We start from the raw sequence: 24,230 nt of genomic DNA on the forward strand, positions 1-24,230 counted from the left end.
AAATACAACCTCGCCGACAGGAGTCAACATCATCGTCATGGCAACTAACAGGACCATCCACTGCAGCAGCAGTAACCGGGTCGACATAAAGACGCGATCAGAATCCATAAAGGACTTCTGTAAGTCTGTCTGTCTGTGCACAAATCCTGAACGTTTGTCTGTGGGAAATGTCTAGAAGAGTATGTGGATAAAGTCTGAAAGTCTGTGGGTATCGTGTCTATATTTCTGTCTGACAGGTTCATATGTTTGTCACGCATCTGTGATTCTGTCAGTTGTTTATATACATTTAAGGCTGCAGGCAGTAGTGTTTGCCATGAGATATTGTTCTGGTGTTCATTCCTTGTAACTTTTCCTGCTAGTGAGCGTGTGTGTGTGTGTGTTGTTTGTGGTGAGTGTATATGAATGTATTTGTGTGTACAAGTGTTTGAGAGTGTATGAAATGAGTGTGTGCATGAGCATGTGACAGTGTGTGTAGGTGTGTGTGTGGTTGAATGTGTGTATGCACAAATACACGTGTGTGTGTGTGTGTGTTTTGGTGTATGCATGTGTGTTTGTGTGTAAGACTAGTTGTCTCTGTGGGGCCCTGTGTGATGTTCTTTATTTCCTGTAGGTCCTCCAGTAACACCATCTCCTGGCCTCTCACCGTGTGCGCTAAAGTCAGTGCTGTTCTCCCTGGGTCTGGTTGCCATGGTTTCGGCTGTCATCGCAGTTAATGTCAGAGAGAGGTGCTGCAGGTCAGTCATGGTCATTCCTGTGTTTACACCTCTCATCAGCAGTGAGCTTGAATCTGACACACTCAGTGACCTCTTTAAAAAGCATCCAAACAGACTCACATACTCTACCCCTCAGTCACACTCTACGCCTCTCACTCCACCACACACGCACATGCTCTACCGCACACTCACACACTTTAACACTCTGTCACACACTACCTCACACTCACTCTACTTGATACCACCACACTCACTCACCACACACTCACACACTCTACCCCTCGCCCACACACTCTACCAAACACTTACACATACTCACTCACTCTACCACACACTCACAAACACTTATACATACTAACTCACTCTACCACACACTCACACATACTTACACATACTCATACACTCACACACTCTACCCACCGCCCGCACACTCTACCACACACTCACACACACTTACACATACTCACTCACTCTATCACACACTCACACACACTTACACATACTCACTCACTCTACCACACACTCCACCACACACTCACACACTCTACCCCTCACTCACACACACTCACGCACTCCACCACATATTCACACATGTTACCACTCTCTCACACACTCTACCACACACTTACACATACTCACTCACTCTACCCCGCACTCACACACACTTACACATACTCACTCACTCCACCTCACAGTCATACACTCTACCAAACACTCACACACTCTACCACAGATTCACACACTCTACCCCTCACTCACACACTCTACCACACACTCACACACTCTACCCCTCACTCACACACTCTACCACACACTCACACCCTCCACCACACACTCACACACTCAACCCTCACTCACACACTCTACCACACACTCACACCCTCCACCACACACTCACACACTCTACCACACACTCACACTCTTTACCACAGATTCACACACTCTACCCCACACTCACACACTCTACCACACACTCTCAGCCTCCACACACTCTAATAAACGCTGTATTGTTTCATGTGAATTTTGGATGTTGTAATGAAGTTAAAATTATTTATTTTTGTTGTTTTTTTTCCAGAGATCAATCAGGACTGAAAGAGAAGGATAAATCAGTCAGAGGGAGGAGATAATTCATATCTGAAATAACTGTGTGTGTGCATGTGTGTATGTAACTGTGCGTGTGTGTGTGTGTTTTGCGTATGTGTGCGTGTGTGTATGTGTGCATGCGTGCGTGCGTGTGTGTTTGTATCAAAAAACTACAAGCTCATGAATGCATATAAAACAAGAAATCCTAGCAACACAGTACAGTACATATTTAAAATATTTCACCAGCACCACCCCAACCTTTGAGAGGGAAAACACAAGCACACAGTCATATTGGGGGTGAACTGATAATGAACTAGTTTGTTCAAGCTTTGCTGTGATTTATTGCAATGCTTTTTTAGCTACTATGAGATCTTAACTGTATTTTTTAAGTTTTTTTGTTTCAAACTTTTATGTTTTTTGTATTTGTGAGCTAAAGTCTTCATGTGCTTTTGGATTTTTGTGTTTTTGGATTATGAGCTTTTTCATCCATTTGAGCCAAAGATGATTTTCCATCTGATGAAAAATAAAGTTTTCGGAATTGAAAGTAGTCATACTTTTGCTCAAATGAATCCTTCATGAGCATTCAATTAAAGAAGAACATGAAATTGTATTTTAATAGTAAAAAGAAAAAACACAAAGCAAATATAATTCAAATGACATGACATTAAAGTTTAGGTTCAACATCATGCAATAAATATTGATTAAATACTGAATAAGTTTTAGGGCACGTGTAGTTCCACTAAACCAGACTGCAGTTTTTGTGATTAAGCCCTATATTCTATCAAACACAGGTACCCATTTTAAGGGCATATGCAATTAAGTCAAAGCAGACTTAAATTGTTTTGTATTCACTCAACGAAGCCTTTAAGTTCTTTAAGACTGAAAAATCCATGAAGCAGGAACAGGTGTGGCCTGAATGTTTCCTGATGACCCAGGCTAGTAGCAGAAGCTTTTTTTAAATGATCAAGTGATTGTGTAGTTTGAAAAAAAACCTGTTTGCTTTTCTCCAACCATAAAATCCTCCGTTTTAATACAGTTTATTAATATTTCAGGGTGAAAGAAATTGAATAATGCAATAATTAGGAATTTTTGAATTTCACATTAGGGGCATATGGCATGTAATAAATATTTTTTATGAAATAACGAAGAGGAAATAAATTTTTTTTTAAACTTTGGTGAGTCACATAATTTGTACAGATTAAAACAGACTTTTTTCAACTTTTAACAGTAAAATTAAAATCAGGGCCGCCCCGTCCTGTAGGCGAGGTACACACTGGGCCACGCCTTCCTCGAAAAGAGCCCCTCATTGGCTTAAAAACCACGCGGAGAAAGAGACATGGCACCCCAGTCTGCTACCGCAATCTCCACCACATGGTCTGTTGTTACGGTTGCTCTCCACACCCACAAACATAAGCGATGCCGACACCAAGGTTTCCCAATAATAACCAATACTTTTTATTAGAACACCAAACGTAATGACAAAATAACTATACAACATAAGGTGAAATCCAGACACGGCCGTGGTCCAACGGCAAGGAGAAAATAAAGCCCCTTCCTGAGAAGCCGACTCCAGGCTTCCTTTTATGGGCACCACCACAGGTGCTTCCAATTATCTGACACAAGAAAACAGGCCTCCAAACGGCCAGCGCCCCCACCTGACGCGGAGGGGTGTAACATTTGTGATCACAATTTACGGTGTAAGATTGCAAATACGTGACTAGAATGTTCTTAACCGACCATTCTAATGCCGATGTAACAATCGCTGCCTTTAAGTGAAAACAGTGGAGTTTTCGAACACTTAGAACTTTGAAAAACTTTGAAAACAAAGCATTCCAAAAAGCCTGCTCTTCTAAGGGTTAAGATGCACCCTTATTCACGGTGGCATATATGGACTCAGGTTATGTTGGAGGATCTCCTGCTAGTCCCAACATGTCATAGACTGTGTTCACCTCCAGGTGGCGCTCTGGGTTTGCAGTGGTGACTGTGTCATACATGGTTTCTACTGTGCTTATATTACTGTGCACCACACCCAGACCCTACAGACAGACAGATACAGGGACAGAACAGTTATCAATATCATTATAATCATTTGGGGCTTGAAGTGTATATATATAAGTATATATTCTACTATGTTTTCATGGTGGATATTTGTGCTTGCCTCGCTTAATTGCTGCTTGCAGCTATATTTTGTGATTGAAGTGTATTGATAATTGGGTATGCACACCAACTATCTATTCATAACTACAAGCCAGGAGAGTGCGATGGTCCATTTTTAATAAATTACTGGTCATGCAGTGTTACAAAATCAAATGTATAATAAATGATTGTACATAGTAGTTGTATACGAAGCACTTGCTTTACATTGGCCATTTTCATAATGCGTTCATTGATAAGCAGATTGAAGTTGATAAGTAGAAATGTAAAATATCTTGAATGGTTTCATAGTCCATTTAAGCTCACTGTGTTTTTTAAGCGTGGAGTTTGTATATGAAGCCTTTAATGGTCATTCTCAGCTCTGTGATACTGTGATGACATCTTTGCACAGACACTGAAATGTGAACAGGAGCAGTTCATCAGCCACAGTGCAGCCACTGCAGCCCGTAACTGAAACACACTTCCTGTTTGAAGCTTGTGGGCTAAAAAAGAGTCAAATAGTCCAACCTACAGCATAGCCTCCCATTTTAAAATCACTCACCACACACACACAAACACACACATACTCACACACACACATTACATTCTAACTGCTACTGAAAAAGTTCCACAGATCACTAGCTGTCTCTCTTTCTCGGACTAAAAATGCTCGTCCTGTTGGTGTCCACACTGCTCTTCTCAGGTACAGTACACTTCAAACACATCTATTTGAAATATGTGTTTATATAATAGGTCACTTGCCTCTTATTTTGTGTGGTTCAAACCACTTTATCATCTTTTTCACATGCAAAGCAACATTTGCTTCTATCCTTTTGATTTCCGACCTATTCGGTAGGCATTTTATACTTTGTAAACATACATGAGCATATCTTTTTTTTCTGATCTCTCATGCCAGTGAACTATGTTTGCCTCCCGAAGGAATTGTTGGTGCTGAGCTTGATGCTCTTGTTGAAGTTATGGGACGTTCTGAAATTCAGTCAGCTCCAGGAGCTCAACAGGCTGCTCCAGTACTTACTCAGTGTTTTTGCATCCCATGGCCAGAGTCAACTGCTGGCATAAACAGTCTATTCGGCCATTTTGGGCTACAACTGGGGATGGGCCACACAACACAGGATTCAAATGTTTTTATTTTATTTTATTGAAAGACGTTTAAATTGTGCAGTATTCAGAGGGCTCGGATAATCAAGTCAAGTCAAAGTTTATTTATATAGCACATTTGCAACAACTACAGTTGAACAAAGTGCTTGAACAGGCTTAAAATAACAAAAACGAATATAAAAGTAGCCTTATAAAAAATTAGAATAAAAGGTAACAATAAACATGGTAATAAAAGAATTATATCGAAGATAAAAACAACGTGACAAGCTCAACTCAGCAGCGACATAAAAGACTCTATGGTCTGAGCAGTTCTTATATGAAAAGGTAGGCTGTTCCAGAGATCTACCGCAAAGGCTCGGTCACCTCTATTTTTGTGCCTGGATCTCGAAACATCCAAGAGCATCTGGTTGGCCGACCTTAGTGCTCTAACTGGAGTATGATGCTGCAAAAGTTCAAGGATAGCTGTTATGATGCTATTTCTCTTGCGCTAATTCCCCGGTCTGTGAACACACTGACAAATCCCCAACCCCCCCATGCCCCCCACCCCCCACCCATTGGTTCATGATGTCATGTCATGATGGCACTGCCCATGACAGCCCTGCACTGAGATGGAAAGTTTGTTCATTTTTAACAGCTGAGTTCCTTTTAAACTGAATGCTGTTTTACTTTGAATGTTGTACGGTGTTGATGTGCAAAAGTACCTAGTAAGTTTACTGGATTTAATCAAAGAAAACCTTTTATAAATGTTCGATAATAGCATGTACACTGCTTGCATTTGATGGTATAATGTGTGGTATATATCTGCAGGACAGATTTTGTTTTGAAGTTTTAAAATGAAAATTTCTGTTTCTTTCCAGTCTCCAGAGCTGAGGAGTCTTTGTTCGTGCGTAAGGGAGGCTCTGTTCATCTGGATGTGCAGGGGTATGAAAAACTGCAGTTTCAGACCATTTCATGGACTTTTAATTCTGAAAGACTAGTGGATTTCATTCACAAGATTGAACATCTGGAAACATATGGTAATCGTCCCAGGGTAGAATTTGATCAAAAGAACTTCTCTCTGCTGCTGACGAACGTGCAGGAAAGCGACAGTGGGAATTACACAGCAGAGATAATTAATAAACAAGAGACCAGCAGTGTTGCTACCTACAGGCTCATAGTTCAAGGTAGGAATAATACACAGTTTTACAGTCTCTATGTGGAATACAATCATAAAGGTACAGAAAAGATATAGGTGGAGAATAAATCAACACTAGCGCATTTAAATAATAATGTAATTCTGTACATAGAAGTGATTTCTAACATTATCATGAAATTATCTCATATGATGTGGTTTCTAAGACTGTATGATAAAAATGTGAATCTGTGGAATTATTATTGCATGATTTGATGTATGAGATTATTATGAGACCATAGGGTGCAACGTGTCACATCTTTGGCCCAGTGGATTGGTTCTTGTTTTGCAGAGGCCCCGCCCACACCCGAGGTGGGAGTGGTGTTACTCTCCTCTGCTGGAGGGTTCTGTAACGTGTCAGTGAACTGCTCTGCTAAAGACACCTGGGCCTGCTACATCTGTGACCACGCCCACTGCACACAGGTAGCAAATACAACCTCGCCGACAGGAGTCAACATCATCGTCATGGCAACTAACGGGACCATCCACTGCAGCAGCAGTAACCGGGTCGACATAAAGACGCGATCAGAATCCATAAAGGACTTCTGTAAGTCTGTCTGTCTGTGCACAAATCCTGAACGTTTGTCTGTGGGAAATGTCTAGAAGAGTATGTGGATAAAGTCTGAAAGTCTGTGGGTATCGTGTCTATATTTCTGTCTGACATGTTCATATGTTTGTCAGGCATCTGTGATTCTGTCAGTTGTTTATATACATTTAAGGCTGCAGGCAGTAGTGTTCGCCATGCGAGAATGAACACCAGAACAATATCTCATGGCGAACACTACTGCCTGCTTGTGAGCGTGTTTGTGTGTGTGTTGTTTGTGGTGAGTGTATATGAATGTATTTGTGTGTACAAGTGTTTGAGAGTGTATGATATGAGTGTGTGCATGAGCATGTGACAGTGTGTGTAGGTGTGTGTGTGTTTGAATGTGTGTATGCACAAATACACATGTGTGTGTGTGTGTGTGTGTGTGTGTGTTTTGGTGTATGTATGCGTGTTTGTGTGTAAGACTAGTTGTCTCTGTGGGGCCCTGTGTGATGTTCTTTATTTCCTGTAGGTCCTCCAGTAACACCATCTCCTGGCCTCTCACCGTGTGCGCTAAAGTCAGTGCTTGTCTCCCTGGGTCTGGTTGCCATGGTTTCAGCTGTCATCATCGTTAATGCCAGAGAGAGGTGCTGCAGGTCAGTCATGGTCATTCCTGGTTTACATCTCTCATCAGCAGTGAGCTTGAATCTGACACACTCAGTGACCTCTTTAAAAAGCATCCAAACAGACTCACACCCTCTACCGCTCACTCACACTCTACGCCTCACACACTCTACCGCACACGCACATGCTCTACCACACACTCACACACTTTACCACTGTGTCACACACTACCTCACACTCACTCTACTTGACACTCACACACTCTAACTTACACTGTACTGTTCACTCACTCACTCCACCACACACTCACACACTCTACCCCTCGCCCACACACTCTACCACACACTTACACATACTCACTCACTCTACCACACACTCACACACACTTACACATACTCACTCACTCTACCACACACTCACACACACTTACACATACTCACACACTCACACACACTCACACACACTTACACATACTCATACACTCACACACTCTACCCCTCGCCCACACACTCTACCACACACTCACACACACTTACACATACTCATTCACTCTACCACACACTCACACACACTTACACATACTCACACACTTTACCACACACTCACTCACTCTACCTAACACTCACACATTGTACCCCATACTCACACACACTAACACATACTCACACCCTCCACCACACTCTTGGTTGTCCATCGAATCCGATGATGACGTCAACTTCTGTCTTTTATCGTGAACTCTCTGATGGCTGAATAGTCCTATCTTGGACCCACAAGTCCTATTGCAGGTAGGACATATATATGTGGTGGTAGTGGTAGCAGCAACCATGGGCGTGTTCCTCCTGAGTCTCCTTTGCTGCCTCCTGGCTGTCCTTTCCTCCTCCAGCATGCAGATCCCATCCAGGCACAGCTGCCACCAGTTGTTACGGTCAGCAGCAACATCCTCCAGGTCCTCGGGTCTGATTTTGCACTTCCTTAACGCAGTCTTCAGCTGGTCCTTGTAGCGCTTCCTCTGCCCTCCTGCTGAGCGTCGTCCATGGTGTAGCTGGCCATATAGCACTCTGCAAGGCAGCCGATTTGGGGGGATTCTTACCACATGCCTCAGCCATCGTAGCTGGTTCTGGGTGATCATAGCCTCAATACTTCTGCAGTTGGTCTTTCTGTGTATTTCAGTGTGAGGCACACGATCACGCCAGGTAATTCCCAGGATGCGCTGAAGGCAGCATATGTGGAAGTGCTCCAGGGACTTGATGTGGCAGCTGTAAGTTACCCAAGCTTCGCAGCTGTAAAGGAGGGTGGTGATGCAGATGGCTTGGTAGACGCAGACCTTCGTGCGGAGATGTAGGTTCTTGTTTTGAAAGACCCAGCGCCGGAGTCTCCCAAAGGCAGCTGATGCTTGTTTAATTCGGCTCTGGACCTCATTGTCAATGCTGCTGTCTTCAGAGAGAATACTCCCCAGATATTTGAACGATGGAACTACTGACAGTTGTTCATCAGCAACAGTGAAGGCTGGTGGTGTGGGTGGGATGGTGGCACTCCATTGGCAGACAACTTCCGTTTTGGTGGTGTTGACGGTCAGTCCCATCCTGCTGTATGCTCTCACTACCGCCGCAAGGACAGACTGGAGGTCTTGTGGAGTGTGAGACACAAGAGCACAGTCATCTGCATACTGCAGCTCAAGTACCCTTTCTCTATGCAGTTTGGTGGTTGCTTGGAGCCTCCTAATATTGAAGAGGTTGCCATCTAGCCTGAATTCCACTGCCACACCACTGCTGTCCTCAATCTCCTTGTGGAGAAGCTGGGTGACACATAGGAGGAAGATGTTATAGAGCACCGGTGCTAGCACACACCCCTGCCTGACCCCTGTATGTACAGGGTAAGGGGCAGACTCTTGTCCTCCTATGGTCACCCAAGCAGTCATTCCATCGTGAAACTGGCGGAGGATGTTGACGAATTTGTTGGGGCAGCCAAACCTGAGGAGGACGTCCCACAAAAGTTCTCTCTGGACAGTGTCAAAGGCTTTGGAGAGGTCGACAAAGGCCATAAACAGGTCCTCGTGTTGTTCCCGGCACTTTTCCTGAAGCTGTCGGGCTGTGAAAATCATGTCGACCGTGCTCCTGTTCTTCCTAAACCCGCACTGTGATTCAGGCAGCATTGACTCTGTGATGTTGTTGACCAGCCTCTGAAGCATCACCTTAGCCAGGACCTTACCAGCAACAGCAAGGAGTGATATACCCCTACTGTTGCCACGGCCTTGTCACCCTTGTTCTTGTAAATGGTGACAATATTGGCGTCTCTCCATTGTTGTGGGATGTTCTCATCAGCCCAGGCCTTGGTGATGTATTGGTGAAGAGTTCTTGTACAGAGGTACCTTCCCTGCTTTAGCAGCTCAGCAGGGATCTTGTCATTACCAGGGGACTTGTTGTTTCTGAGGGAACGGATAGCTGATAGGACCTCCAGGAAGGTTGGGGGCTGGCTGAGGTTGTGAATGGGAGGAAGTTTAGGCAGTTCGTCCAGAATGGTGGGGTCTGCATCAGAGTCCTGATTAAGAAGGGTATCAAAATGTTCAGCCCACCTCAAGAGGATACTATTCTGGTCCTTCAAGACTGTTAGACCATCTGCTGTTTTCAGGGGAGTGATGCAGCGATATATTGGGCCGTAGATGGTTTTGACAGCATTGTAAAAATTGTGCATGTCATTTAAATGACTGGATTTCCTGTGCCTTTTTTGCGCACCACTTGTTCTGCATGGTCCGAATAGTCCGTTGCACTTCCTGTCGAGCTCTCTGCCATTGCTGCCAGGTGATGCTGGATGAGGGGTTGTTTAGGGTTGCCCGGTGTGCTTTGTGCATGTTCAGCAAGTTATGGATGGTATCCGAGTTATCGCCAAACCAGTCTTGGTGGTTCTTGTTCTTATAGCCGATGGTTTGGGTTGCTGCCTCATAGAGAGCCGAGCTGATAGAGGTCCAAATCTGATCCATGGTGTTCTCTGAACTCAAGGAGAACTCCATCTCCCTTAGTTTCTCAGCTAGGGAGCGACAGAACTCATTTCTTGCATCAATGTTTCCCAGGCGGGTGCAGTCTAGCTGCCTCCCGTTAGGCCCTCGCAGCCACAAGGGGGGGCGCACTTTCATGTGGACCTTGGTCACAATCATACGGTGGTCTGTCCAGCATTCTGTACCTCTCATGGCACGAGTGATGAGAACATCTCTGATGTCACTGCGTCTCACTATGACTTAGTCAATCAGGTGCCAGTGTTTGAAGTCGAGAGTGCTTCCATGATGTCTTATATTTAGTCTTCTGCTGGAAGATGGTGTTGGTTATGGTCAGGTTGTGCTCAGAGCAGAGAGTAAGTAATCTCATGCCATTTGCATTGGCCTGGCCAATACCATGTCTGCCAAGCACTCCACTCCATATCCTGCTGTTCTGTCCCACTCGGGCGTTAAAATCCCCAAGCAAGAAGATCTTGTCCCTCTTGGGGATCCGGCGAAGAGCCTTGTCCATTGACTGGTAGAAGCAATCCTTGGCCTCACTCTCGGATGGCAGGGTTGGTGCATAAGCACTAAGAAGTGTGGCGAAGCGATTCTTGACCAGGGGGATACGAAGGGTCATTAGTCTTTCACTAATGCCAACAGGTTTTTCAGTGAGGCTTGGTAGTAGTGTATTCTTGATGGCCAGTCCCACACCGTGCAGATGTTGTCCTCCTGGGGGGTAACCCTTCCAGAAGAATGTGTAGCCCATCCCTTCCTCTGTTAGAGAGCCGTCATCCAGGAGCCTGGTCTCACTCAGAGCAGCAATGTCGATGTTATAGCGACTCAGCTCGGCAGCAACCAAGGCTGTTCTCCTATGGGGTCTATCAGAGCTGCCATACGAGTCCAGGAGAGTCCTTACGTTCCATGTTGCCAGTTTCAGGTTGTATGATTTCTTATTTTTATTTTTATTTCGACCGTGGAAGTGGAATGACCCGATAGGTGCGGTGTCCTATCCAGGCGTGGGTTGAGTGGGCAGTTTTTAGGCCACCTTTTCTAGGCCCTTCCCCAGTTGGGGTGAGCAGTGCGGTCCCTAAATAGGGCAGCTCAATCGCACAGGGGACTGCCGAAAACAGCTGCCACTCAGTCCCAGCTGTTAGCGACCATATACCCTGTGCTGCTGACGTGCAGGGTTCTAGCTAGGAGCTCCCAGTCCATTCGTACCTGCTCCCGTCACCAGACACCCCATCGCCGCCAGACTTCAACCTGATGTAAGGTCCAGGTACTTTTTCCCAGTGGTCAGTGGTGGATACCTGCGCAAAGAAGTTTTTAAAGTGCCATAGGGGGTGCGCTATCCCCAGTAGCACTATCTTCGCCATGATGAGGTAAGCCCGGTGGCGTGGGTGGACCCAGGACGACCATTCCCCCATCTTGCCTGCAGGAGGCTGCCGGGTCCTTGGTATGTTAAGGCCCGCCTATTGCGCACCGCCAGCACGTTGCTTTTCTGTCAGAGTGTGCTCCCTTAGCCTTGCCACAGTAGGCTTACCCACAAGGCAGTGGGGCTATTTACCCATAGTTGGGGCAATGGTTGGCGGGCGTCAGGGCGTGTCCACATGGTGGTGGGCCTGCACGCCGCGTCTCTGGGCCCCATCGCTGCTCCGAGATCACCTGCAGTTTAGCCTGGGACCGCAAGATGCCCAGTTACCACGTGTGGCCACAAGGAGGCACTGCAGGAGTCTTGGTGGTGGAGAGGCTCTGTACTGGCAGTAGGGGAGACATACGCACTCGGCTCCTCTTTTCACCCCCTTGAAGGGGGCTAGCCAGCGACGGTAGCTGTAAGCAGAGAGTAGCAAGCAGAAAGCGGCATGCACTAACTACAAGAACTTCTACGCTACACTACTGCACTAGGCGCTTCACACACACCCTGTGGCAAGAGCCACACACTCACACACTCTACCACACACTCACACACACTACCACACACTCACACTGTACCCCATACTCACACACACTACCACACACTCACACCCTCCTCCACACACACACACACTGTACCCCATACTCACACACACTACCACACACTCACACACTGTATCACACACTCACACACACTACCACACACTCACACCCTCCTCCACACACTCACACACTGTACCCCATACTCACACCCTCCTCCACACACTCACACACTGTACCCCATACTCACACACACTACCACACACTCACACACTGTATCACACACTCACACACTCTACCACACACTCACACACACTACCACACACTCACACCCTCCACCACACACTCACACACTGTACCTCATATTCACACACTCTACCACACACTCACACACTCCACCTTACACTCACACCCTCCACCACACACTCACACACTGTATCACACACTCACACACACTACCACACACTCACACCCTCCACCACACACTCTTCTGCTCATTTACACATTTTACCCCTCAATCACATACTCTAATGCACGTTGTACTGTTTCATGTGAATTTTAGATGCAGTTCTGGAGTTTAATTTATTTATTTATGTTGTTTTTTTCAGAGATCAGTGAGGACTGAGACAGAAGAATAAATTTGTCAGAGGGGAGGAGAGAATTAACATCTGAAATAACTGTGTGCGTGTGCGTGTGTATGTAAGTGTGTGTGCATGTGTGCATGCGTGTGTGTGCGTGCATGCATGTGTGTGTGTGCATACGTGTGCATGTGTGTGTGTGTATGTTTTGCGTATGTGTGCGTGTGTGTATGTGTGCATGCGTGTGTGCGTGTGTGTTTGTATCAAAAAACTACAAGCTCATGAATGCATATAAAAAAAGCAATCTTAGCAACGCAGTACAGTACATATTTAAAATATTTCACCAGCACCACCCCAACCTTTGGGAGGGAAAACACAAGCACACAGTCATATTGGGGGTGAACTGATAATTAACTAGTTTGTTCAAGCTTTGCTGTGATTTATTGCAATGCTTTTTTAGCTACTATGAGAAAGCAAATATAATTCAAATGAAATGACATTAAGTTTAGGTTCAACATCATGCAATAAATATTGATTAAATACTGAATAAGTTTTAGGGCACATGTAGTTCCACTAAACCAGACTGCAGTTTTTGTGATTAACCCCTATATTCAATCAAACACAGGTACCCATTTTAAGGACATATGCAATTCAGTCAAAGCAGACTTAAATTGTTTTGTATTCACTCAACGAAGCCTTTAAGTTCTTTAAGACTGAAAAATCCATGAAACAGGAAGAGGTGTGGCCTGAATGTTTCCTGATGACCCAGGCTATGCTTTTTTTAAGTGATCAAGTGATTGTGTAGTTTGAAAAAAAAAAAACCTTTTTGCTTCTCTCCAACCATAAAATACTCAGTTTTAATACAGATAATTAACATTTGAGGGTGAAAGAAATTGAATAATGCAATAATTAGGAATTTTTGACTTTCACATTAGGGGCATATGGCATGTAGTTAATAGTTTTTATGAAATAATGAAGAGGAAATACATTTTAAAAAACTTGTGAGTGAGTCACATAATTTGTACAGATTAAAACAGACTTTTTTCAACTTTTAAGAGTAAAATTAAAATCAGGGCCGCCCCGTCCTGTAGGCGAGATACACACTGGGCCCCGCCTTCCTCGAAAAGAGCCCCTCATTGGCTTACAAACCACGCGGAGAAAGAGACACGGCACCCCAGTCTGCTACCGCAAACCTCCACCACATGGTCTGTGATCACAATTTACGGTGTGAGATTGCAAATATGTGACTAGAATGTTCTTAACCGACCATTCTAATGCCGATGTAACAATCTCTGCCTTTAAGTGGAAACAGTGGAGTTTTCGAACACTTAGAACTTTGAAAAACTTTGAAAACAAAGCATTCCAAAAAACTAAGGGTTAAGATGCACCCTTATTCACGGTGGCATATATGGACTTAGGTTTTGTTGGAGGATCTCCTGCTAGTCCCAACATGTCATAGACTGTGTTCACCTCCAGGTGGCACTCTGGGTTTGCAGTGGTGACTGTGTCATACATGGTTTCTACTGTGCTTATATTACTGTGCACCACACCCAGACCCTACGGACAGACAGATACAGGGACAGAACAGTTATCAATATCATTATAATCATTTGGGGCTTGAAGTGTATATATATAAGTATATATTCTACTATGTTTTCATGGTTAGTATTTGTGCTTGCCTCGCTTAATTGCTGCTTGCAGCTATATTTTGTGATTGAAGTGTATTGATAATTGGGTATGCACACCAACTATCTATTCATAACTACAAGCCAGGAGAGTGCAATGGTCCATTTTTAATAAATTACTGGTCATGCAGTGTTACAAAATCAAATGTATAATAAATGATTGTACATAGTAGTTGTATACGAAGCACTTGCTTTACATTGGCCATTTTCATAATGCGTTCATTGATAAGCAGATTGAAGTTGATAAGTAGAAATTTAAAATATCTTGAATGGTTTCATAGTCCATTTAAGCTCACTGTGTTTTTTAAGCGTGGAGTTTGCATATGAAGTCTGTAATGGTCATTCTCAGCTCTGTGATACCGTGATGACATCTTTGCACAGATACTGAAATGTGAACAGGAGCAGTTCATCAGCCACAGTGCAGCCACTGCAGCCCGTAACTGAAACACACTTCCTGTTTGAAGCTTGTGGGCTAAAAAAAGAGTCATATAGTCCAACCTACAGCATAGCCTCCCATTTTAAAATCACTCACCACACACATGTAAACACACACATACTCACACACACACATTATATTCTAACTGCTACTGAAAAAGTTCCACAGATCACTAGCTGTCTCTCTCTCTCAGACTGAATATGCTCATCCTGTTGGTGTCCACACTGCTCTTCTCAGGTACAGTGCACTTCAAACACATCAATTTGAAATATGTGTTTATATAATAGGTAACTTGCCTCTTATTTTGTGTGGTTCAAACCACTTTATCATCTTTTTTACCTGCAAAGCAACATTTGCTTCTATCCTTTTGATTTCCGACCTATTCGGTAGGCATTTTATACTTTGTAAACATACATGAGCATATCTTTTTTTTCTCATCTCTCATGCCAGTGAACTATGTTTGCCTCCCGAAGGAATTGTTGGTGCTGAGCTTGATGCTCTTGTTGAAGTTATGGGACGTTCTGAAATTCGGTCAGCTCCAGGTGCTCAACAGGCTGCTCCAGTACTTACTCAGTGTTTTTGCATCCTGTGCCAGTCAACTGCTGGCATAAACAGTCTATTCGACCATTTTGGGCCACAACTGGGGATATACAGTATATCTGCAGGACAGATTTTGTTTTAAAGTTTTAAAATGAAAAGTGTCTCTGTTTTTTCCAGTTTCCAGAGCTGAGAAGTCTTTGTTTGTGCTTAAGGGAAGCTCTGCTCGTCTGGATATGCAGGAATATGAAAGACTCCGTTTTCGCGCCCTTTCCTGGCGTTTCAATACCACCACAGCCATACTAGAATACACGAATAAGTCTAAAGATCTGGATGTATTTAACACTTATAAAACCAGGGCAGAATTTGATAAAAAGAACTTCTCTCTTCTGCTGAAGAACATGCAGGAGAGAGACAATGGGATCTACACAGCAGAGATAAATGATAATGAAGGAGGGCGAAGACATGTTGCTTCCTACAGGCTCACAGTTCAAGGTATAAATAACATACTATTTTACAGTCTCTGTGTACAATACAATCATAAGGGTCCAGAAAAGATATGGGTGGAGAATACATCGATACTAATGCATTTAAATAATGCTGTCATTCTGTAGATAAATGTGATTTCTGAGATTATCATGAGAGTGTCATTTGATGATATTTCTCAGATTATTATAAGATTATATGGTTAAATTTGAATACATGGGATGATTATTGCCAATTTAATGTATGAGATTATTATGAGACTATAGGGTGCAGTGTGTCAGATCTTTGGCCCAATGGATTGGTTGTTGTTTTGCAGAGGCCCCGCCCACACCCGAGGTGGGAGTGGTGTCACTCTTCTCTGCTGGAGGGTTCTGTATGGTGTCAGTGAACTGCTCTGCTAAAGACACCTGGGCCAGCTACACTTGTGGCCACGCCCACTGCACACAGGTAGCAAATACAACCTCGCCGACAGGAGTCAACATCATCGTCACGGCAACTAATGGGACCATCCACTGCAGCAGCAGTAACCGGGTCGACATAAAGACGCGATCAGAATCCATAAAGGACTTCTGTAAGTCTGTCTGTCTGTGCACAAATCCTGAAGGTTTGTCTGTGGGAAATGTCTAGAAGAGTATGTGGATAAAGTCTGAAAGTTTGTGGATATCGTGTCTATATTTTTGTCTGACATGTTCATATGTTTGTCAGGCATCTGTGATTCTGTCAGTTGTTTATATACATTTAAGGCTGCAGGCAGTAGTGTTTGCCATGAGATATTGTTCTGGTGTTCATTCCTTGTAACTTTTCCTGCTTGTGAGTTTGTGTGTGTGTGTGTGTGTTTGAATGTGTGTATGCACAAATACACGTGTGTGTGTGTGTGTATTTTGATGTATGTGTTTTTGTGTGTAAGACTAGTTATCTCTGTGGGGTCCTGTGTAATGTTGTTTATTTCCTTTAGGTCTAGATTCTCCTGGCCTCTCACCGTGTGCGTTAAAGTCAGTGCTGTTCTCCCTGGGTCTGGTTGCCATGGTTTCAGCTGTCATCGCAGTTAATGCCAGAGAGAGGTGCTGCAGGTCAGTCATGGTCATTCCTGTGTTTACATCTCTCATCAGCAGTGAGCTTGAATCTGACACACTCAGTGACCTCTTTAAAAAGCATCCAAACAGACTCACATACTCTACCCCTCAGTCACACTCTACGCCTCTCACACTCCACCACACGCGCACTTGCTCTACCGCACACTCACACACTTTACCACTCTGTCACACACTACCTCACACTCACTCTACTTGACACTCACACACTCTAACTTACACTGTACCATTCACTCACTCACTCCACCACACACTCACACACTCTACCCCTCGCCCACACACTACCACACACTTACACACACTTACACATACTCACACAATCACACACACTTAAACATATTCACTCACTCTACCATACACTCACAACCACTTACACATACTCATAAACTCACACACTCTACCCCTCGCTCACACACTCTACCACACACTCACACACACTTACACATACTCACTCACTCCACCTATCAGTCATACACTCTACCCCTCACTCACACCCTCCGCCACACACTCACACCCTCCACCACACACTCACACACTCTACCCCTCACTCACACACTCTACCACACACTCACACACACTACCACACACTCACACCCTCCACCACACACTCACACATTCTACCCCTCACTCACACACTCTACCACAGACTCAGATCCTCCACCACACACTCACACCCTCTACCACACACTCACACACTCTACCACACACTCACACCCTTCACCACACACTCACACACTCTACCCCTAACTCCCACACTCTTCCACTGACTCACACACCCTACCCCTCACTCACACATTCTACCACACACTCTCAGCCTCCACACACTCTAATAAACGCTGCATTGTTTCATGTGAATTTTGGATGTCGTAATGAAGTTAAAATTATTTATTTTTGTTGTTTTTTTTTCAGAGATCAATCAGGACTGAGAGAGAAGGATAAATCGGTCAGAGGGGAGGAGAGAATTAAAATCTGAAATAACTGTGTGTGTGCATGTGTGTGTGTGTCTGTGTGTATGTGCATGTTTATGTGTATGTAAGTGTGCGTGCATGTGTGTGTGTGTGTGTGTGTGTGTGTTTGTGCGTACGTGTGCGTGTGTGCGTGTATGTTTGTATCAAAAAACTACAAGCTCATGAATGCATATAAAACAAGCAATCCTAGCAACGCAGTGCAGTACATATTTAAAATATTTCACCAGCACCACCCCAACCTTTGAGAGGGAAAACACAAGCACACAGTCATATTGGGGCTGAACTGATAATGAACTAGTTTGTTCAAGCTTTGCTGTGATTCATTGCAATGCATTTTTAGCTACTATGTGATCTTAACTGTATTTTTTAAGTTTTTTGTTTCAAACTTTTATGTTATTTTTATTTGTGAGCTAAATTCTTCATGTGCTTTTGGATTTTTATGTATTTTTGGATTATGAGCTTTTCATCCACTCGAGCCAAAGATGATTTTCCATCTGATGAAAAATAAAGTTTTTTGAATCTAAAGTAGTCATACTTTTGCTCAAATGAATCCTTAATGAGCTTTCAATTAAAGGAAAACATGAAATTGTATTTTAATGGTAAAAATTTTTTTTAAAGAACACAAAGCAAATATAATTCAAATGAAATGACATTAAGTTTAGGTTCAACATCATGCAATAAATATTTTTTAAATACTGAATAAGTTTTAGGGCACATGTAGTTCCATTAAACCAGACTGCAGTTTTTGTGATTAACCCCTATATTCTATCAAACACAGGTACCCATTGTATGGGGATATGCAATTCAGTCAAAGCAGACTTAAATGGTTTTGTATTCACTCAACGAAGCCTTTAAGTTCTTTAAGACTGAAAAATCCATGAAACAGGAACAGGTGTGGCCTGAATGTTTCCTGATGACCCAGGCTAGCAGCAGAAGCTTTTTTTTTAAATGATCAAGTGATTGTGTAGTTTGAAAAAAAACCTGTAAACCATAAAATCCTCAGTTTAAATACAGTTAATTAACATTTGAGGGTGAAAGAAATTGAATAATGCAATAATTAGGAATTTCTGACTTTCACATTAGGGGCATATGGCATGTAGTAAATAATGAAGAGGAAATAAATTTTTAAAAACTTTGGTGAGTCACATAATTTGTACAGATTAAAACAGACTTTTTTCAACTTTTAACAGTAAAATTAAAATCAGGGCCGCCCCGTCCTGTAGGCGAGGTACACACTGGGCGTTGGGTCCCGCCTTCCTCGAAAAGAGCCCCTCATTGGCTTAAAAACCACGCGGAGAAAGAGACACGGCACCCCAGTCTGCTACCGCAATCTCCACCACATGGTCTGTGATCACAATTTACGGTGTAAGATTGCAAATATGTGACTAGAATGTTCGTAACCGACCATCCTAATGCCGATGTAACAATCTCTGCCTTTAAGTGAAAACAGTGGAGTTTTCGAACACTTAGAACTTTGAAAAACTTTGAAAACAAAGCATTCCAAAAAGCCTGCTCTTCTAAGGGTTAAGATGCACCCTTATTCACGGTGGCATATATGGACTCAGGTTATGTTGGAGGATCTGCTGCTAGTCCCAACATGTCATAGACTGTGTTCACCTCCAGGTGGCACTCTGGGTTTGCAGTGGTGACTGCGTCATGCATGGTTTCTACTGTGCTTATATTACTGTGCACCACACCCAGACCCTACAGACAGACAGATACAGGGACAGAACAGTTATCAATATCATTATAATCATTTGGGGCTTGAAGTGTATATGTATAAGTATATATTATACTATGTTTTCATGGTGGATATTTGTGCTTGCCTCGCTTAATTGCTGCTTGCAGCTATATTTTGTGATTGAAGTGTATTGAGAATTGGGTATGCGCACCAACTATCTATTCATAACTACAAGTCAGGAGAGTGCAATGGTCCATTTTTAATAAATTACTGGTCATGCAGTGTCAAAAAATCAAATGTATAATAAATGATTGTACATAGTAGTTGTATACGAAGCACTTGTTTTACATTGGACATTTTCATAATGCATTCATTGATAAGCAGATTGAAGTTGATACGCAGAAATGTAAAATATCTTGGATGGTTTCATAGTACATTTAAGCTCACTGTCTTTTCTAAGTGTGAAGTTTGCATATGACGTCTGTAATGGTCATTCTCAGCTCTGTGATGCCGTGATGACATCTTTGCAGACACTGAAATGTGAACAGGAGCAGTTCATCAGCCACAGTGCAGCCACTGCAGCCTGTAACTGAAACACACTTCCTGTTTGAAGCTTGTGGGCTAAAACAAAAAAAATATATTCCAAACTACAGCATAGCCTCCCATTTTAAAATCACTCACCACACACACACAAACACACACATACTGACACACACACATTACATTCTAACTGCTACTGAGGAAGTTCCACAGATCACTAGCTCTCTCTCTCTCAGACTGAAAATGATCGTCCTGTTGGTGTCCACATTGCTCTTCTCAGGTACAGTGCACTTAAAACACATCAATTTGGAATATGTGTGTACATAATAGGCCTCTTGCCTCTTATTTTGTGTGGTTCAAACCTCTTTGTCATCTTTTTCACCTGCAAAGCAACATTTGCTTACATCCTTTTGTTTTCAGTCTATAGGCACTTTTACTAGGTAGGCATTTTATACTTTGTAAACATACATGAGCAGGAATTGTTGGTGCTGGCCTTAATCCTCTTGTTGAAGTTGTGGGACATTCAGAAATTCGGTCAGCTCCAGGAGCTCAACAGGCTGCTCCAGTACTTACTCAGTGTTTGTGCATCCCGTGACCAGAGTCAACTGCTGGCATAAACGGTTTATGCGGCCATTTTGGGCCACAACTGGGGATCGGCCACACAACACAGGTTTCAAATGTTTTTATTTTATTTCATTGAAAGTCGTTTAAATTGTGCAGTATTCAGAGGGCACGGATAGTCAAGTCAAGTCAAGTCGAAGTTTATTTATATAGCACATTTGCAACAACCACAGTTGAACAAAGTGCTTGAACAGACTTAAAAAAACAAAAACGAATATAAAAGTTATAAAAAAATTAGAATAAAAGGAAACAATAAACATGGTAATAAAAGAATTACACTGAAGATAAAAACAACGTGACAAGCTCAACTGAAATTGAATGCCAACGAGAAGAGGTGGGTCTTCAGCAGGGACTTAAAAGACTCTAGGGTCTGAGCAGTTCTTATATGAAAAGGTAGGCCGTTCCAGAGATTAGGGGCAGCTAGTGCAAAGGCTCGGTCACCTCTATTTTTGTGCCTGGATCTCGGAACATCCAAGAGTATCTGGTTGGCCGACCGTAGTGCTCTAACTGGAGTATGATGCCGCAAAAGTTCAAGGATAGCTGTTTTGATGCTATTGCTCTTGCGCCAATTCCCCGGTCTGTGAACACACTGACAAATCCCCATCCCCCCCAATCCCCCCACCCCCACCCCTTGGTTCATGATGTCATGTCATGACAGCGCTGCATTTATAGATGGAAAGTTTGCCAAGTTCATTTTGTACAGCTGAGTTTGTTCTTAACTTGAATGCCGTTTAACTTCGAATGCTGTTGAAAGATGTTGATGTGTAAAAGTACCCAGAAAGTGTACTGGATTTAATCACAGAAAACCTTTTATAAAAGTGCAATGATACCGTGTAAGACTGTTTGTATTTGATGATATAATGTGTGCTATACAGTATATCTGCAGGACATATTTTGTATTAAAGTTGTAAAATGAACATTTCTCTGTTTTTTCCAGTTTCCAGATCTGAGGAGTCTCTGTTTGTGCGTAAGGGAAGCTCTGTTCGTCTGGGTGTGCAGGGATATGCAGACCTCCGGTTTAACACCCTTTCCTGGCGTTTCAATATCTCCACAGCCATACTAGAATACAATTATGAAGTTAAACATCTGATATTATTTAAATCTTATGAAACCAGGGCAAATTTTTATAAAGAGAACTTCACTCTGCTACTGAAGAACATGCAGGAGAGAGACAGTGGGATCTACACAGCAGGGATATCTGATGAAGAAGGACAGCTGAGAGATGTTGCTTCCTACAGGCTCACAGTTCAAGGTAGAAATAACACACTGTTTTACAGTCTCTGTGTACAATGCAATCATGAGGGTGCTAAAAAGATATGGGTGGAGAATACATCAGTACTAATGCATTTAAATAATGCTGTCATTCTGTAGATGAATGTGATTTCTGAGATTATCATGAGATTGTCATTTGATGATATTTCTCAGATTATTATAAGATTATATGGTTAAATTTGAGTATATGGGATTATTATTGCCAATTTAATGTATGAGATTATTATGAGACTATATGGTGCAATGTGTCACATCTTTGGCCCAGTGGATTGGTTGTTGTTTTGCAGAGGCCCCGCCCACACCCCAGGTGGGAGTGGCGTTACTCTCCTCTGCTGGAGGGTTCTGTAACGTGTCAGTGAACTGCTCTGCTAAAGACACCTGGGCCAGCTACACCTGTGACCACGCCCACTGCACACAGGTAGAAAATACAACCTTGTCAACAGAAGTCTACATCATTGTCACGGCAACCAACGAGGCCATCTACTGCAGCAGCATTAACCGGGTCGACACAAAGACGCGATCAGAATCCACAAAGGACATCTGTAAGTCTGCCTGTCTGTTTGTGGATAAAGTCTGAAAGTCTGTCTGTGTCTATATTTCTGTCTGACATGTTTATATGTTTGTCTGGCATCTGTGATTCTGTGAGTTGTTCATGTACATTTATGGCTGCAGGCAGTAGTGTTCGCCATGAGATGTTGTGGTGCTTATGTCTTGTAACTTTTTCTGTTTGTATGTGAGTGTGCATGTGTGTACTTGTGTGTTTGTGTGTAACAGGAGTTGTCTCTGTGGGGCCCTGTGTGATGTTCTTTATTTTCTGTAGGTGCTCCAGTAACACCATCTCCTGGCCTCTCGCTGTGTGCGCTAAAGTCAGTGCTGTTCTCCCTGGGTCTGGTTGCCATGGTTTCGGCTGTCATCGCAGTTAATGCCAGAGAGAGGTGCTGCAGGTCAGTCATGGTCATTCCTGTGTTTACATCTCTCATCAGCAGTGAGCTTGAATCTGACACACTCAGTGACCTCATTAATGAGCATACAAACAGACTCACACACTCTACCCCATACTCACACATACTACCACACACTCACACCCTCCACCACACACTCACACACTCTACCCCTCACTCACACACTCTACCCCATACTCACACATACTACCACACACTCACACCCTCCACCACACACTCACACACTCTACCCCTCACTCACACACTCTACCACACACTCACTCACTCTCCCTCACACTCACACACTCCACCACACACTCACACACTCTACCCCTCACTCACACACTCTACCACACACTCACTCACTCTACCTCACACTCACACACTCTACCCCATACTCACACACTCTACCTCACACTCACACACTCTACCCCATACTCACACACACTAACACATACTCACACCCTCCACCACACACTCACACACACTAACACATACTCACACCCTCCACCACACACTCACACACTCTACCTCACACTCACACACTCTACCACACACTCACTCACTCTACCTCACACTCACACACTCTACCCCATACTCACACACATGACCACACACTCACAGACTCTACCCCATACTCACACACATTAACACAGTCACACCCTCCACCACACACTCACACACTCTACCCCATACTCACACACTCTACCACACACTCACACACTCCACCACACGTTCACACACACTACCACACACTCACACTGTACCCCATACTCACACACACTACCACACACTCACACACTGTACCACACACTCACACACACTACCACACACTCACACCCTCCACCACACACTCTTCTGCTCATTTACACATTTTACCCCTCACTCACACACTCTAATGCACGCTGTACTGTTTCATGTGAATTTCAGATGCAGTTCTGAAGTTTAATTTATTTATTTATGTTGTTTTTTTCAGAGATCAGTGAGGACTGAGAGAGAAGGATAAATTTGTCAGAGGGGAGGAGAGAATTAATATCTGAAATAACTGTGTGTGTGTATGTGTTTGTGCATGTGCGTGTGTATGTAAGTGTGTGTGCATGCGTG

The 24,230-nt window shown here is 43.4% G+C and overlaps 3 protein-coding genes and 1 long non-coding RNA gene across 5 annotated transcripts in view; 2 read left to right on the forward strand and 2 right to left on the reverse strand.

Annotated features, from left to right (window-relative positions):
* The window catches only part of LOC118232801 (natural killer cell receptor 2B4-like), a 112,529-nt gene that overhangs the window by 22,706 nt on the left and 65,593 nt on the right, over positions 1-24,230 (reverse strand). The window lies entirely within an intron of this gene.
* On the reverse strand, positions 628-12,776 carry LOC118232820. The gene is made up of 3 exons (XR_004766404.1): positions 12,755-12,776; positions 9,982-9,984; positions 628-844 (listed from the first exon to the last, which is right to left on the reverse strand). It is a non-coding gene; the product is annotated as an uncharacterized LOC118232820 (long non-coding RNA).
* On the forward strand, positions 4,494-12,992 carry LOC118232810. Its single transcript, XM_035427955.1, has 5 exons — positions 4,494-4,632; positions 5,906-6,211; positions 6,512-6,766; positions 7,278-7,401; positions 12,899-12,992. Exons 1-5 carry the CDS (start codon positions 4,596-4,598, stop codon positions 12,906-12,908), a joined length of 732 nt encoding a protein of 243 aa, XP_035283846.1. The 5' UTR covers positions 4,494-4,595; the 3' UTR covers positions 12,909-12,992.
* Positions 20,428-24,148, forward strand: LOC118232809. The gene is made up of 5 exons (XM_035427954.1): positions 20,428-20,572; positions 21,851-22,165; positions 22,473-22,727; positions 23,006-23,129; positions 24,103-24,148. Exons 1-5 carry the CDS (start codon positions 20,536-20,538, stop codon positions 24,110-24,112), a joined length of 741 nt encoding a protein of 246 aa, XP_035283845.1. The 5' UTR covers positions 20,428-20,535; the 3' UTR covers positions 24,113-24,148.

This window comes from Anguilla anguilla, chromosome 8 (genome assembly GCF_013347855.1).
Source record: "Anguilla anguilla isolate fAngAng1 chromosome 8, fAngAng1.pri, whole genome shotgun sequence".
Classification (NCBI taxonomy): Eukaryota; Metazoa; Chordata; class Actinopteri; order Anguilliformes; family Anguillidae; genus Anguilla; species Anguilla anguilla.

Excerpts from the sequence above, each read along its gene's own strand:
- LOC118232810 (XM_035427955.1), top strand. The coding sequence starts at position 4,596 with ATGCTCGTCCTGTTGGTGTCCACACTGCTCTTCTCAG. Across the intron at positions 6,212-6,511 it reads CTACAGGCTCATAGTTCAAG|AGGCCCCGCCCACACCCGAG; the intron begins GTAGGAATAATA and ends CTTGTTTTGCAG. Across the intron at positions 6,767-7,277 it reads AGAATCCATAAAGGACTTCT|GTCCTCCAGTAACACCATCT; the intron begins GTAAGTCTGTCT and ends TATTTCCTGTAG.
- LOC118232809 (XM_035427954.1), top strand. The coding sequence starts at position 20,536 with ATGATCGTCCTGTTGGTGTCCACATTGCTCTTCTCAG. Across the intron at positions 20,573-21,850 it reads GTCCACATTGCTCTTCTCAG|TTTCCAGATCTGAGGAGTCT; the intron begins GTACAGTGCACT and ends TGTTTTTTCCAG. Across the intron at positions 22,728-23,005 it reads AGAATCCACAAAGGACATCT|GTGCTCCAGTAACACCATCT; the intron begins GTAAGTCTGCCT and ends TATTTTCTGTAG.